Source organism: Ovis aries, chromosome 4, assembly GCF_016772045.2.
Source record: "Ovis aries strain OAR_USU_Benz2616 breed Rambouillet chromosome 4, ARS-UI_Ramb_v3.0, whole genome shotgun sequence".
NCBI lineage: Eukaryota > Metazoa > Chordata > Mammalia > Artiodactyla > Bovidae > Ovis > Ovis aries.
The window spans coordinates 71,167,084-71,181,195 of record NC_056057.1 but is presented as its reverse complement, the minus strand read 5'-3'; the positions used below and the strand labels follow the sequence as shown (position 1 = coordinate 71,181,195).

Sequence of the window (14,112 nt, the reverse complement as noted above, 5' to 3'; positions counted from 1 at the left end):
AAAAAATTTGTGGGTCAAATTTTGACATATTTATTGACACACTTTATAGTAGGTATGAAATTGAATTATCCTCAGGGAGTTAATGAAAGTATAGATCCTTCTTTTCTACATAAATAACTTGATGTGAGTTCAGAAATGTCCATTAAAAGCCAGAAATAATGGGTTCCACAAGTACTATTTGGTAGTGCTCCGGCATTTTTCTGTGGTAGTAGTGGTTGGCACTTCTCTGAGATTCTAATAAATTGACAATAAATACATGTTCTTGGCTTGGTAGATAGCAGAAATCAGCAACTAGATTTAGAGGAACTTAATAAATTAGTTTTCTCAGTGTAACCTGATCCTGAAGAGGCTTCCACCTGTTGTATGACTAGGAATGGGTGGGGAGCCTGGATAGTTCTAGTTAGCCTTGCTTAGACACTGCACCCATAGACCCATAGAGCTTTGCAGGTAGAGGAGCTGGTGTTTAAACCATTTAAATTAGCCTCAAGGGAAATAATACCAGACAACTCTGAAGTCGTAGCATTTACCTGGAATTTTAAACTAACAGATGGTCGAGGTGAGTAGCCCTTCATGCATTCTCTCCTGAGCTTGTCCTGCAAATGAAGGACTTATAGATAGACCTTTGTCTGGTGTGGGCACCACATGGATCTCCAGTTATTCCATCCACAGTGGTTCTGAGCAGAGAAATGAAGGGAGCTGACCTGGACTCCGTCTGTGCCCAAGGCTCAGGAGGCTCTGCAGTGGCCTGGTCCTCTCTAGGGAGAGAGCACTGAGAGGATGCCCACCCAGGCCTCGCTGGGGCACAAACTCTGATGTAAACGGCCTGCCGACTGAGTCCCCAAGGGTCACATCAGAAGGAGGCCCTGGTGTGCTTTGAAATCCACACCACAATGTTATTATTGTGCTACAAACTCCATCTAGCGCGTTTTGCTGCCAAATTGTCCACAATGAGATTTAGGCCAGTAACTACTTTGTGGACAAATTTCTTAACCTCTCTGCATCCTGAGATTCTTTGAATTTTATAAAGTTCAGGAATACCAGGAACTGTGCTGTACATCTCATGGGGACGGTTAGGAATGCCTACTATCACTGACACTTCCCAGAGAAAACAGCCTTTGGTGCATATTAAGCAGGTTGATAACAGTTTTTGAAATAATATCAATCTCTGGGGCAAAAAAATTTCTCATTTGGTAGTATAAAGATTATTAAATAGAATGTTGAAATTAATAGGCAGAATAGAGATCTTCTTACAAAACCAATAGACATAAGCCAGTCTCTTGTTTTACACAAAGGAGAAACAGCCTTGGGTAAAACCCACAGGAGAAGCATCGAGGTTTTGCTTCAGGTAGGGACTCTGAGGGTGGCTTTTCCTAAATCTGCCTTAAAGTAACAGAAAGTACCAGTTACATCTAGTAACTAATGATAATATTGAGATAACATTTACCATTGCATATTGTCAGTCCTGACAATGACCCTGGGAAACAGGGATGCGCTAGCTCATCCCTATTTTCCCATCTGAGGAACTGGAGTTCAAGTCACTTTCCTTATAGCAGAGCCAGTACTGGACTTTGGGTTCTCCACATACATACTTGTCCTGTGCACCACACGCCTCTTTCACTTGATCACACTCTCTTGCACACCTAGTAGAGAAGGGGAATGCTGATCTCTTATTTAAAGGTGACTTCAGGATCCCTGGTGATTTGTGTGGTCTGTGGCGATGGCCGTATCAAGGACGTGGCCTTCTGCAATGTCACGTTGAGGACCATGAGAAGGTGTCGCTAATCCCCAAAGACTTCTCCATGGATGGATGGATGGGGTTAAATGCAATGGATAACCCTGAGCTTTTACTGATCATTTATGCTTCAGGATTTTGTCTAATATTTATGATTTGCCTCTGAAAGGAGTGCTATAGATGAGCAGGAAGCTACGTCAGGATTCAGGGAAAGGCAGGTTCATGCCTTGCCGTAGGACATCACTGCTCATTAATGTCACCCCAGCTGTCTTCATGGATGCTATGTTGGTGGGTTATATGCAAGATTTGAGTCTGGCATAAATGCAAATCTATTTTTGATTTTTAAAATCCTACTTTAAATGAATATTGGGACATATAGAGTGTTAAAGATACAAGAAAAGCACATTTTTGGCTTATGTTTTTTGTTTTCTTTAAACAGACCAATAGCATGTGTTTTACAATGAAAACATCCTGTGTGAGAAGAAGGTATAGAGAATTTGTGTGGCTGAGGCAGAGACTCCAAAGTAATGCATTACTGGTGTAAGTGATTTAAAGAGTATATTGAAAAAGACTTTATTATTATATTTAATATTTAAAAATTTGACACACCACTATATATAAAATAAGTAACAATGAATAGCACAGGGAACTATATTCAATATCTTGTAATAATTTATGGATAACAACCTGAAAAACAATGGAAAACACCTGAAACTAACATAAGATTGTAAACAATATACATCAATTAAAAAATTGACATGTATTGATATATAAGAAGGATTTTGTAGGCTTTCTTCTCAATTGCAATATATAGCTTTATTTTTTTGGCTGTTGCCTCTGAATTCAAAATTTACCACTTGAATTATACTAATTTATATGAGTATTGATCATGAAAGTCCTCAAAAATGTTTAAAAATATTTTTTCTTTAAGTTAACTGATTTCTTCATATCCTTATTGTATAATATAACTATAAAATATGTGTATAATTATATAATAATTATGTGATAATTATCATGCATGATTTGCTTTCATTTTGAGGGATTTCTGTAACTAAATCACCTTGATTTGATGATTAAAAAAATTTTTTTTTTCTTTCTCATAAGACAACTGCCAGAACTTCCATCTAAAAACCTATTTTTCAACATGAACAATCGCCAGCATGTAGATCAGCGTCGTCAGGGTTTGGAAGATTTCCTCAGAAAGTAAGTGTGCAGAAACTCTGGTGGCCAGATGGGACATGCGAGCACAGCATTCTGTAAGAACTGAGGGTCCTGTGGTCAAGCTGGAGAGAATGTTCCTGTTTCTAAAATGTTGATAATCTGCTTTGGAGGGATGCTCAATAATTTATTTCCTATGTTGTTAGCCATTCAGTCGTGTCTGACTCTCTGCAATCCCGTGAACTTTAGGCCACCAGTCTTCTCTGTTCAAGGGATTCTCCAGGCAAGAATACTGAAGTGGATTGCCATTCCCTTCTCTAGGGTATCTTCTCAACCTACGGATTGAACCTGGGCAGATTGTAGGCAGAGTCTGAACCACCAGGGAAGCTAGTTTAATCCCTGCCTCCATCCTTACATGTCTTTCTTTTCTCTGTGTCTCAGATTTCCTTTCCTTTCTCTCAAAAGAACATCAATCATTGGATTTAGAGCCCACCCTAAATCCAGGATCATCTTGTCTTGAGATCCTTAATTTAATTACACCTGCTAAAACCTTATTTCCAAATAAGGTCATGATCATAGGTTACTGGGATTTAAGAAGAACATCTCTCTCAAGGAGACACAATTCAGTCCTCTACAGTAACTTTCAGGTATTGGGCAATAGAAGCCAATACTAATCCTCCTCAGAACTATAAATCGATTTGTGCTGTGCTGTGCTCAGTCATTTCCTATATTAGAGCACCACCTTGTGGCTTACCTCACACAGTGCATATTCAGGACCAAACCTTCCAGAAAGAAAACAATGAACTAATTGAATCAGATAATAAATATATACTCCCTTAAGCTATAAAGCAGAGCCAAATTGCTTGGGAGTTTAGCTGACAAGAGTAAAATTTGCCAGGAAATAAATGTGCCTTATTAAAAGGCACTTCTTAGAAACTCTCTTTATTTACAATGTTTAGGATCGACATACCAACATCAGCTCTACAGTGGGCTGCTAATACTGTTCTGAGATCCTCTGAGTGAATAACTTGTTGCTACTCTTTGGAGGGAATGTTTATAAGGGAGTATTTATTGGTGTTTAAATAGTCTTAGTGGGTTATTAGGGCTTCCCAAGTGGTGCTAGTGATAAAGAACCTGCCTTCCAATGCAGGAGATGTAAGAGACATGGGTTTAATTCCTGTGTCAGTAAGATCTGCTGGAGAAGGGAATGGCTACCCACTCCAGTATTCTTGCCTAGAGAAGCCCATGGACAGAAAAGCCTGGTGGGTACAGTCCATGGCGTTGCAAAGAGTTGGACACAACTGATTGTCTTAGCACACATGTACACAGTGGGTTATTCTCTGGAACACTTGGTAATGGTTGGTACGGCAGTGAAAGTGACTTGAATTCATACTGCTATAATTCCTCTTTTTTAAATTTCTACTCTGTAATCCTGGAATATTCATCCCGTGGGACAATACACTAATCTGCACACAGACTCTGAGGCCAGACTGCCTGGGTTCAAATCCTGCTTCTGCTACCTATTAGCTGGGAATTTAGGCAAGCCTTTTACCTCCTCTGTGCTTGTGTTTGCCCACCTGTAAAATGGGGTGATAATAGTATCTACTTCATAAGGCTGTCAAGAGGATTAAATCAGTTAATGAATGTAAAGCTCTCACAACAGACTGAAATATAATGTGTGATATCCAAGTGCCAGCTACTGTTTTAATGCACTTAGACATGAAATAGCTTTGAGCTAATTTTTCTATGTTCCTATTTATAGATAAGGGAATAAGCTGAGTCCTATGACTACTAGTTACTGGCAGGGCCCAGTCTCCTGAACTCTTTTTCTACTAGCTTCAGGATCTGAAGCCATCTTGAATTTTCTACTTGGCACCTTTGAGCTAGCCTGAAATAATATACTGCCCTCTGGCTCTCTCTCTCTATGGCTCACTCATCAAAGGCTTGGGTATTAAGTATCCACATGAATATTAATATTTATTTCTATTAGATTGGTATCATGCTTTTCCTTTGAAGGGGTCATGGAGACATACAGCAACAGCCAAGGTTATAAATTGAGGGAGGGCTGGAAAAGAAAAAGGGAGGGTAGAAACAGAGGAATAAAAATGACAAGAGAACAGAAGAATCTAACCAAGCCAAGTCCTCAGAAATCCTAACAGTGGTGTTCTGTGGCGTTTCATAGGCATGACAGAACAAAGACCTGCTCAAGTTTTTCCTGCCCTTTCCCTTTGGGGATAGCTCCAATTTTAATTGTCTATATGAGACCCAGGTGGCTGATGGCCTCTCCCTAAAGAGCTGATCCCCACAGACAAGTTTGCAGAGTGGCCTGTCACTCCAGATGCTACTGGGGAAAACTGCAGACCAGCCATCGCCAGTGAGTCCTGGACAGGGCTAGTCATATCCTGCAGTCTCCATAAGCATCTGGGGAGCTGCCTGTTTTCTGTAGAGAAGTATCCTTATTTGACATCAAAGGACACCATGTGTCTCTTTGGTTATGTTGCTTGTTAAGCTCAAGGCATGTGTTTTTTTGACTAGGAATTACTTCATTGTTTTGAACATGACCTTTCCTTGCACAATTGGGCAACCAAATTCATGCCGGTGTGAGAGTCAGTAGGCTGTTGAGGGGTTGTGCTTAGTTACTCTAGGTTATTCTTGCACGCTGTATGGTTTGGCAGTTTGCTGGTTGAATTTCATGCACAGGTCATAATGGAAAGTGTCCTGGGTCAGGAGCTCGAGGGATTGGATTCCAGCTCTCCTGTGAATCTTGGCTCCTGGTTGTTTTCTGGCTCTGTAACCTCAGAAAAGTCAATCATTCCTGTGAGCCTTGGTTTGCTGGAAAGTGCAATAATGTAATACACGCATCACCGACCTCATGGATAGTTGTGTCATTCAAAGGAGGGTTGGGAAAGGACTCAGTGAGCCAATGTATGAAGTGACTGCTTTTGACCAGGCTGGGTACTGAGGATATAGGACTGCACAAGACGGACACATATCCATGTCCTTTTGAAGCTTCCATTCTAGCGGGGAGGCAACTGCTTACTTATCAGGGATGTCTTGATTCATTAAAGTTGAATCTTGATGTCATCCAGAAGTCAAATCATGGAGCAGACACCATTGTGAGTATTTGTCCCATTATGGTCTGTGAACATTAGTCTCCAAGAGATGAATTTCACATGAAAAATGAAAGCTGGTGCTTCTGTGTAGTCTGCTCCTGAAGGAAACAAGGAGTCTAATACCACACCATTGGATTCAGTCCTCACTTAAATGCTCTGAATGCTGTGGCCCCTGCTATCCTCCCCACCGTCTTTTCTGTGCCCCTCAAATCTGATACATAGTCTTGTTCTTTGTCCCATGTGTGTAGAAATAGCAACCTTGCATGTCTTTGCCTCTAGTGGACCCCTCTGTCCCCCCAGCCTAAGCCCACTTTGGGAACCTGGATGCCACGTGCAACTCAGCCATCTGTGTCCTGGCCCCACCTTGGTGTCCTCTGAGGCCCTGTGGGTTACCCGTTAAGTGAGGCTACTATTGGTACCCTGTTCCTTGTTTGTAGGGCACTTCTGGAATTTAAGAAGAAAACACCACAATATTAAAGTACGGAATATGCCTGTGTATTGTAGATTTTTAGCGTGTACTTTTAATTATTGTTGGCTGCACCACACAGCATGTAGGATCCTAGTTCCCTGACCAGGGATTGAACCTGAACTCCCTGCAGTGGAAGCACAGAGTCCCAACCACTGGACCACCAGGAATTCCCTTTTTAGCATGTATTTTTAAGACTTGGTTTTTAAACTGGTGATGATGAAGGGGAATGAAATTAGGGGGCTCCCCAATAAATGCCCCAAATAAAACATGCTGCTTTTTGAATTCTTAAAAAACTTGGTTTTTATATAAATTTTGAAGTTATAAACCAAGAGTGTTATATATGTTCAACCTCTTTGAAACCAAAATACTGCTATTTCTGTGCATAGGTGTGTATCTATAATATAAATATGTATTTTTTCCATTTTAAGGTCATTTGTGAAGTAATACATATTTGATAACAAAGTACATAGCCAGGCAGTCTTCATAGAGAAATTAGAAAGTTGTTCCTTTGCTGAGGTACCAAATAAGAGGAATTTATACCATTTTATTGAAGACTGGCTATGTTTAGCTTTTTACATGTTTTATCTCAATACCTATGACAATATTAGGGGTCAAGTTTCATCTCAGTTTTATAGATAAGGAAATTATAAGAAAGGCGGAGGCACTATATTAATCCCAGGAACTGGCAGCTTTATAATTAGAACTCTTAAATGCTAGCTAAAGTTGGTATGATTGTGAAATTTTTCAAATGTATTCATTTTTCCTCAGTCTTGGGTATAATCTCCCTTTGGGATTTCCTCCCTGGCTAATTTTAAATTGTAAGTCACTTTTACTAATAGTTATGAACAAAGAAGTTATAGACTAAATTATAGCTCTGTTGGTAAGTCTCCAGCTATGAAACTGGCATTCCTACTATTTTTTGTACTTTGCTATCACAAGTGGGTGCCAGCTTTTCTTCTTTACTGAATTCATCCCATTAATATAACTACACGTACCTTACAAGGTAGACTTTCATATTACAGTTCTGTATGTCTTAAAAATTTAATGAATTTATATAAAAAATTTTTTATGAAAGGGTATCATGGAAACACTACAGCTAGTTTTATACACACACAGACACACACACACACATAGACACACACACAATTTTCATAAGTCTTTATGTTCAATAGAGGGCACCACAGCACAGATCATGAATGTCTTCAATGAAGATTTGTAGGTTTTGTTTTTTTCTCATGGTAAGAGGTAAACAGGCTGAATTAATTTTTTTTTCTACATCAAACTGCTAACCTTCCACCCGCTATACAGATGTGTATATATATCATTATATTGGGTTCTGTAGACTCAGGGCATCCTTAGTTAGGGTTACATGATTTGCATAGCTATATATATTCTCAGCTGAAGCAATATAGAATACACCTAATAAACTCGTGTTGAGGAAAACCAGATTTTCAAATGTGTTTAATTCGAGCAAAAACAGGTTTTGCTTTGTTTAAAGTTATTATGGAGAAAGGAATAACTTTTGGCTCATGTTATAAATACCTTGTGCTTAAAATTCCTTTAAAATTCTAGAGGCTATTTTTTGTTCCTTTTATGAGGGCTTGAAAATTATATACGTTTATTTTTATGGAGACTTATAAAGGTGACATTTTACTGACTGTTTTACAAAGTACTCTTTAAGTTTGAAGTTGATGTCAAGTTTGGAGTTGATTTTCTGCTATTAAATTTGTTTGTGGCAAATGTGGTTTAAGTATGACTAGGGTAAAAATAGGATTTAATATTATGATGGCAGTCACAATACTCTGATATATAGTAAATCAGATATTACTTAAAATGAACTAATTATGCTTACTGAACCAGATGGGAAAACACTGAAAATTTTGTATTTTTAATTTTGGAATGAAACACTTGACTGAAAATAAAAATCATAAATACAATTAAAAATTATTTTTGCTTATTTAAAACTTATCCATGGAGTACAATGGCATAAATTTAGCTAACCAGACAGAGGAAATTCACAAAACCTAAACTGGGCAGATGTTATTGCACTCAAGACTCTGTACTGGTCTTCAGATGTTCCCAGCCACATCCTTCTCCCCTTTCAGAATTTTGAACTAGGTGTGCCAAGCTCCCTCTGGCTGTTCACTTGTGTGTCCTCCAGATGGCAGTATGAAGCAGAAAGACAAGAAGGAAATAATGAGTCTAATGTACAGTAAAATTGGAAATTGAATTATAGTTCAAGAAAAAAGACAGTAGCCTCGAGGTTCTGATCAACCTGGACTCTGATCACTTTTGTTTGCTGTACCCATGTGTTAGGTTACTAGCAAGTTAATAACAGTGTGTGACCAGTTCAAGGCTCAATAGAATTGCTTTAGACATGAAATAAAGCTAAAATGAATTTGTGTCCAATATCATTGGCATTAGTGCTCATTACTTTTGTGGTGTAATGCCTTGAAGCATCCAAAATCAATTTTAAAGATTACCCATTATTTTATAAAGAAAATAAAACACATTTCCAACAGAAACAAAGCAGTAAGTATAATCCCATGAACAGTTACTTGTAACATCATGGGCAGGAAACCACTGACAAAAGGACACAGGAAACACTCAGTTCAAACTTCACAGCAAATGCAAGTTAATATTAATGGGTCGTTGCTGTATAAATCTTCTCTTGATTTGAAGCATTTAAAACAAGAGTGGTAAACATTTATAAATGTAGAAAATAAATCTCAAAGAGTAGTAAAAAGGATTTACTACTTTACTCCTTGTACTTGGTAAATTAATCTTCATCATGTGATATGGTCATTTACTGAGGGAATTCAGGGCAGAGGACATGGAAGAGTAGAAATATTTAGCTATTTTGCTTGAGGCTTTGCCTTTTAAAAACGCACAAAGGTTTTACTTTTCATTTTAGTAGGTCAGTAAAGAAAGTTTTCTCAAAAACCATTTGTAAACCTATCTGAAGCAAAGAGGACAGCCAGATTCTGGTTTTGATACTGTGTATTGTTAGATGCTTGCCTTCTTTAAGAAATAACTGTCTTATTTGAAAGAGAAGGAAATATTCCAGTGACCTTGGTTTTTAAGTAAATTGACATGAATGATCAAAAGAGATTTACTTTTCTAATTAACTTGTTTACTTTTCTAATTAACTTGTTTTCTGCATTTAAACACGCAGAATATAAGGTAAGTTTTGTTGGTCTGAAAGACTCTATTTCTCACAGATCTCCATATGAAAAATCCTGTGTTGAACAGAATTATACTTGCGTTTCAGTGTTCCCGGTTTGTCCCCAGCATCCGGTCTTAGTGTTTTGTGTTATATCATTATTGAACTATTAACAGAGACTAAATTATCATATGTCAAAATCGTTGCTAAAAAGAGAAAACCAGTTTTTATTTAAACATAAGGGTGTTCTTTGATATGCATTTCAGAAAAGACACATTAACTGATAAAATGAATTTGAGCATGTATATCTTTGGCTACAGGGCACTTTTTCATTCTCCATGATGTACTAGCTGAAATCTGTACTCCCTTTGTAAACTTTGATCTTTGAATGTGGGAAGGCTTGTATGTACTTGTTATAGACTTATCATATTTTAATTACATACATGGTAAAACTGGCTGGGAGCTATTTTATTTAGTGACTCATTTTAAAATATGCTGAAGATTTTGGAGAAATTTCAGGTCAACCTTAACTATTCAAAAAATGCTCCCTCTCAATTGAGCCCTTGTGAACCTTTATATAAGCATCTTTGTAAAGTTTGAAAATGTAAGACATGCTGAGAAATGTATTGACTTTTTGATACAGTTTTTAATAGTTGTTGAAAGTTTTGATGTTTCATGACAGCCTAGCCAATAAAGATCACAGAACTGACATGCTGGTAGGCAGTAAATTTTTTAAAGGCAGAATAAATTTCTCTATCTAAGCAAAATATTTCCATAATTAATCCACATGGTCATAACAGATGGTTAAATTGAAGAAATGTCCTTGAAGTTATTCTTTTAACAGATGTTCTTAACTATTAGCTTCATGTTTTTACTCACCTAAATTTCCAAATAATCGAATAAAAGTTAACATATGCTTTCATCCTTTTAATAGGGAGAGTCTGTAATTGATGCCAAGTTTGCCAGAGTAGAGAAATCACTTCAGTGGCACATTTCGAATGTTTTTCTCTCTCCCATCCTCTAACTGTCCCTCCCTGTGCACTGATCATGTCTTCTTTTTTCTTTTACATAGGGTTCTACAGAATGCACTTCTGCTTTCAGATAGCAGCCTTCACCTCTTCCTGCAAAGTCATCTGAATTCAGAAGACATCGAGGCATGTGTTTCTGGGCAGACCAAGTACTCTGTAGAAGAAGCAATTCACAAGTTTGCCTTGATGAACAGACGTTTCCCTGAAGAAGAGGAAGGAAAAAAAGAAAACGATATAGATTATGATTCAGAAAGGTATTTCCTTGCATTTTGATTTAACGTATACATATTTATATAACACATCGTACACATATGCGTGTGTATAGACATATACACACTCCACTTTTTGTTGATGTAATACTAAGATAATGAAAAAATTAATTGACTGAGATTTTATTGAGCTGTGACAGCTCATCATAGTAGTCTTCACACACACCTCCACACTGAATTAATGAATGCAGTAGAAATTCAATTATCTGCATTCTGATTATGTGACTTTCATTTAGTCAGACTTGAATTATTCGCGTTTAAATTATCTAGCTAAAAAAATATCCAACTGCACTCCAAATGGCTAATTAAAAGTCCAAATTTCCTGTCTCTCTTTGTGACTGGAGATAATTAAAGTTCTCCTCTGTTACTCAGGCTTTGAGTGTGTTGTGAAAACCAATTTCCTCTTTTTATTATTTTCCCCCCTCTCTTCTTTTCCAGTTCATCCTCTGGGTTTGGACATAGTAGTGATGACAGCAGTTCGCACGGATGTAAAATGAGCACAGCTCCGCAGGAATCCTGAAAAATAATTCTAATGTTACCATTTTAGGAATAGCAAATTGTGTCCAGTCATAGAGAATAAAGCTTGCGAATAATATATTCTTACCTAAAGCTCACTGTCATATTAAGTATTTAAATTTGTAGAGATGTTGTGTTGTTTATTAGTGGTATTTTTATGTTGTCTTATTTTGGCTAAGCTTCTGTGAAAAGCTAAAAGCCTGTGAATGCAGCACTCTCCTTGATCAGCGCACGCTATTGGTAAAATGAGATCCTGCCCTCAGATGAAATGATTTATATGTTTAAACAAAATCTAGTTGGCTTTATTGCATTTTAAAAGATAGGTAAATAGGTAGCATTTCAAATCCAGATGGAGCATTTCTTCTTGTATTACTGGGGCAGTGTTAGCATAAACACAGCAGGTATGTGTATGACTGACGGCACAGACCAGAATGCCTCTCAGACAGGCAGCTGGAATTTTGTGGGTCCCTCCTCTGCACTGGAAAAACACTGAGCTTTGGAATGGTTGATTGAAATATTTTAAGAGTGTTTAACCTTTCCATTATTCTATTTCGCACTTAGATGGAAAATGTATCTTATGAATAGAGACATGTTAAAATAATGTTTACATCTTTAAAAATAAAAAGCCCAGAAATAGCGCTAGTCATTTTGCTTATATTTGCAATATATAGAGGGCTTCCCTGGTGGCTTAGCGGTAACGAATCTGCAATATATAGATTCAGAAATACATTTTCATTGTCCAAAATCAGCTTTAACACATGGTTTCTGGGAACAACCATTTGTTTTCATTATCTGTGTGTAATTAGAATTAGAGGTTCATGATTTATTTTCTGACTTAATGTGCAATTTCTTAGCACTAGATAACTTTCAGTATCTGTGACGGTTGCTTGTTACTTTAAGTTAAAAGTAGGATCTTATAAAAATTAATAAAATTTGCCAGTAAATATTCCCATAATATAGAAAAGGATATGAACTTGCTAATTTCAGAATTAATTATTCATTTTTAAAAAGTCCTTTCTTTTAAGGCATCTGCCTAAGGACTGGTATAATTTAACAAAATGTCTCTTTTTATAGTGGTCAAAGATAAAATATCTTAGATAAACTACCTTGAACTTCAAATTTCAGATGAGGCAGCATTTTCTTGAGATAACTGTTCATATGTCTTCCTTGTTGAATGGTATGAAAGATCTCTGAAATTAACAAGAAGATATCTTTATATAAGGGGGATAACTTGTTGCTTTAATTAAATGTTACCTCACCCTCATTTTAACTAGGAGTTTATTAAAAGTTACTGTATTATTTTAAAAAGCCTTTGAAATACTTGTTAACTGAGAGTCAACAGAAAAAAATTAAATATAGAATATAAATGATTTCCTTAATTTTGCCTTTTTGTTTTCTATTTGGTCTAAAATGTTATTGAATTTTTTGTAAATATTTTGATTTAATGTATCTTGGATCTTATTACTTTATCATCTAAGACTCATTATTTTAATACTGGAGGAAAAAAGATTTAGCAATTTCTTTTTATCTTGCTGACATGTGACGTTTGCTATTCAGTCATTTCAGTGTGGTCACCAGCTCCTTGGCAATATGTATTTGTATTCATGTTATGTTTTACAGTAGTTTTGAAAAGCATATATCGTGCCACCAATTGTAATGTAATTCTTAGATGATGAAACTATAGCCGTCAAAATTGATATTAAGTAATGCGTAATACTGTGGTATGTAAACTTCATGAGATCATTTTCACATTAAACATGAAAAAAACAACATGTTTGTTGGATTGCTTATTTTATACAATATATTTCTTCTGACTTAGATCTAAATTCAGTATATTTCTGAATTATCAGTAATTTTTAATGGATAATTTTGTTAAAATTTGATTTCATATTCACTGTAGTTGTATACATTTAAGGCATAGCCTTGGTTTGGTTGTTTTGATATCTAAGTACTGGCTTCTTAAAACTGATTTCCCAGCAGCTGAGAGATTTAAATGAACTTCAGCCCCTAGTGGCTTTCTTGCTTTGTTCAAGTCTCTTATTTTTCTCTGGCATATTTTTATAAAGCTTTCTTTAGAGAAAGAAAACAATTACTTACATGACTAAATAAAATAGATGTTTACTTAAAACTATTTAAAATGTAACAAATTTAAAGAATTCTTAACCTGGATGTTTTATGATTTATATACAGCAAAACTATGTTTCTCTGGCTAATTCTGAAAGGGCACGATATTCACCTATTAAGCTAGTTTATGTGTTCTGTTTCAGAACTGAGTTTATGTATAATCTGAAAGTGTCAACAATGAAAGTCAACAACCTGTTACTTAGGGCTTCTTTTAAAGTCTCACTTGGAAGAAAGTGATTAAAGGAACTGAGTTAAAATTTCAAGTTTTAAAAATTACTAAGGAAAAACAGAAATGCTACTCTTGAATTATGTACCTTAAGATATTAAATATCTTGCAGGAGCTTTTTAACTCTGGTTCACATTTTACTAAATAATTAAATACAAACAAGTGATATGCAATAACCTTACTATAGTAAGATTAAAAAAATTCTTTTATGGCTCTTAAGAATTTAAACAAATTCATTTTGCTTAGCCACAATTACCATTATATCCCAACATTAAATTGAATGCTGTTTTGAACTCAGTTTATGTTTTTTGGTG

General features: G+C 36.3%; 1 protein-coding gene across 10 annotated transcripts in view; it reads left to right on the top strand.

Annotated features, from left to right (window-relative positions):
* Positions 1-13,218, top strand: part of SNX10 (sorting nexin 10) — a 66,399-nt gene extending 53,181 nt beyond the window's left edge. For all 10 annotated transcript variants that reach the window (XM_060415039.1, XM_027968663.2, XM_042248654.1 and 7 more), the window contains 4 exons: positions 2,172-2,272; positions 2,837-2,935; positions 10,708-10,917; positions 11,371-13,218. In XM_060415039.1, the coding sequence (XP_060271022.1) occupies positions 2,181-2,272; positions 2,837-2,935; positions 10,708-10,917; positions 11,371-11,452 (483 nt within the window). In that variant the 5' untranslated portion in view covers positions 2,172-2,180 and the 3' untranslated portion in view covers positions 11,453-13,218. The remainder of the gene's footprint in view (positions 1-2,171; positions 2,273-2,836; positions 2,936-10,707; positions 10,918-11,370) is intronic.
* Positions 13,219-14,112: the final 894 nt, after the last annotated feature.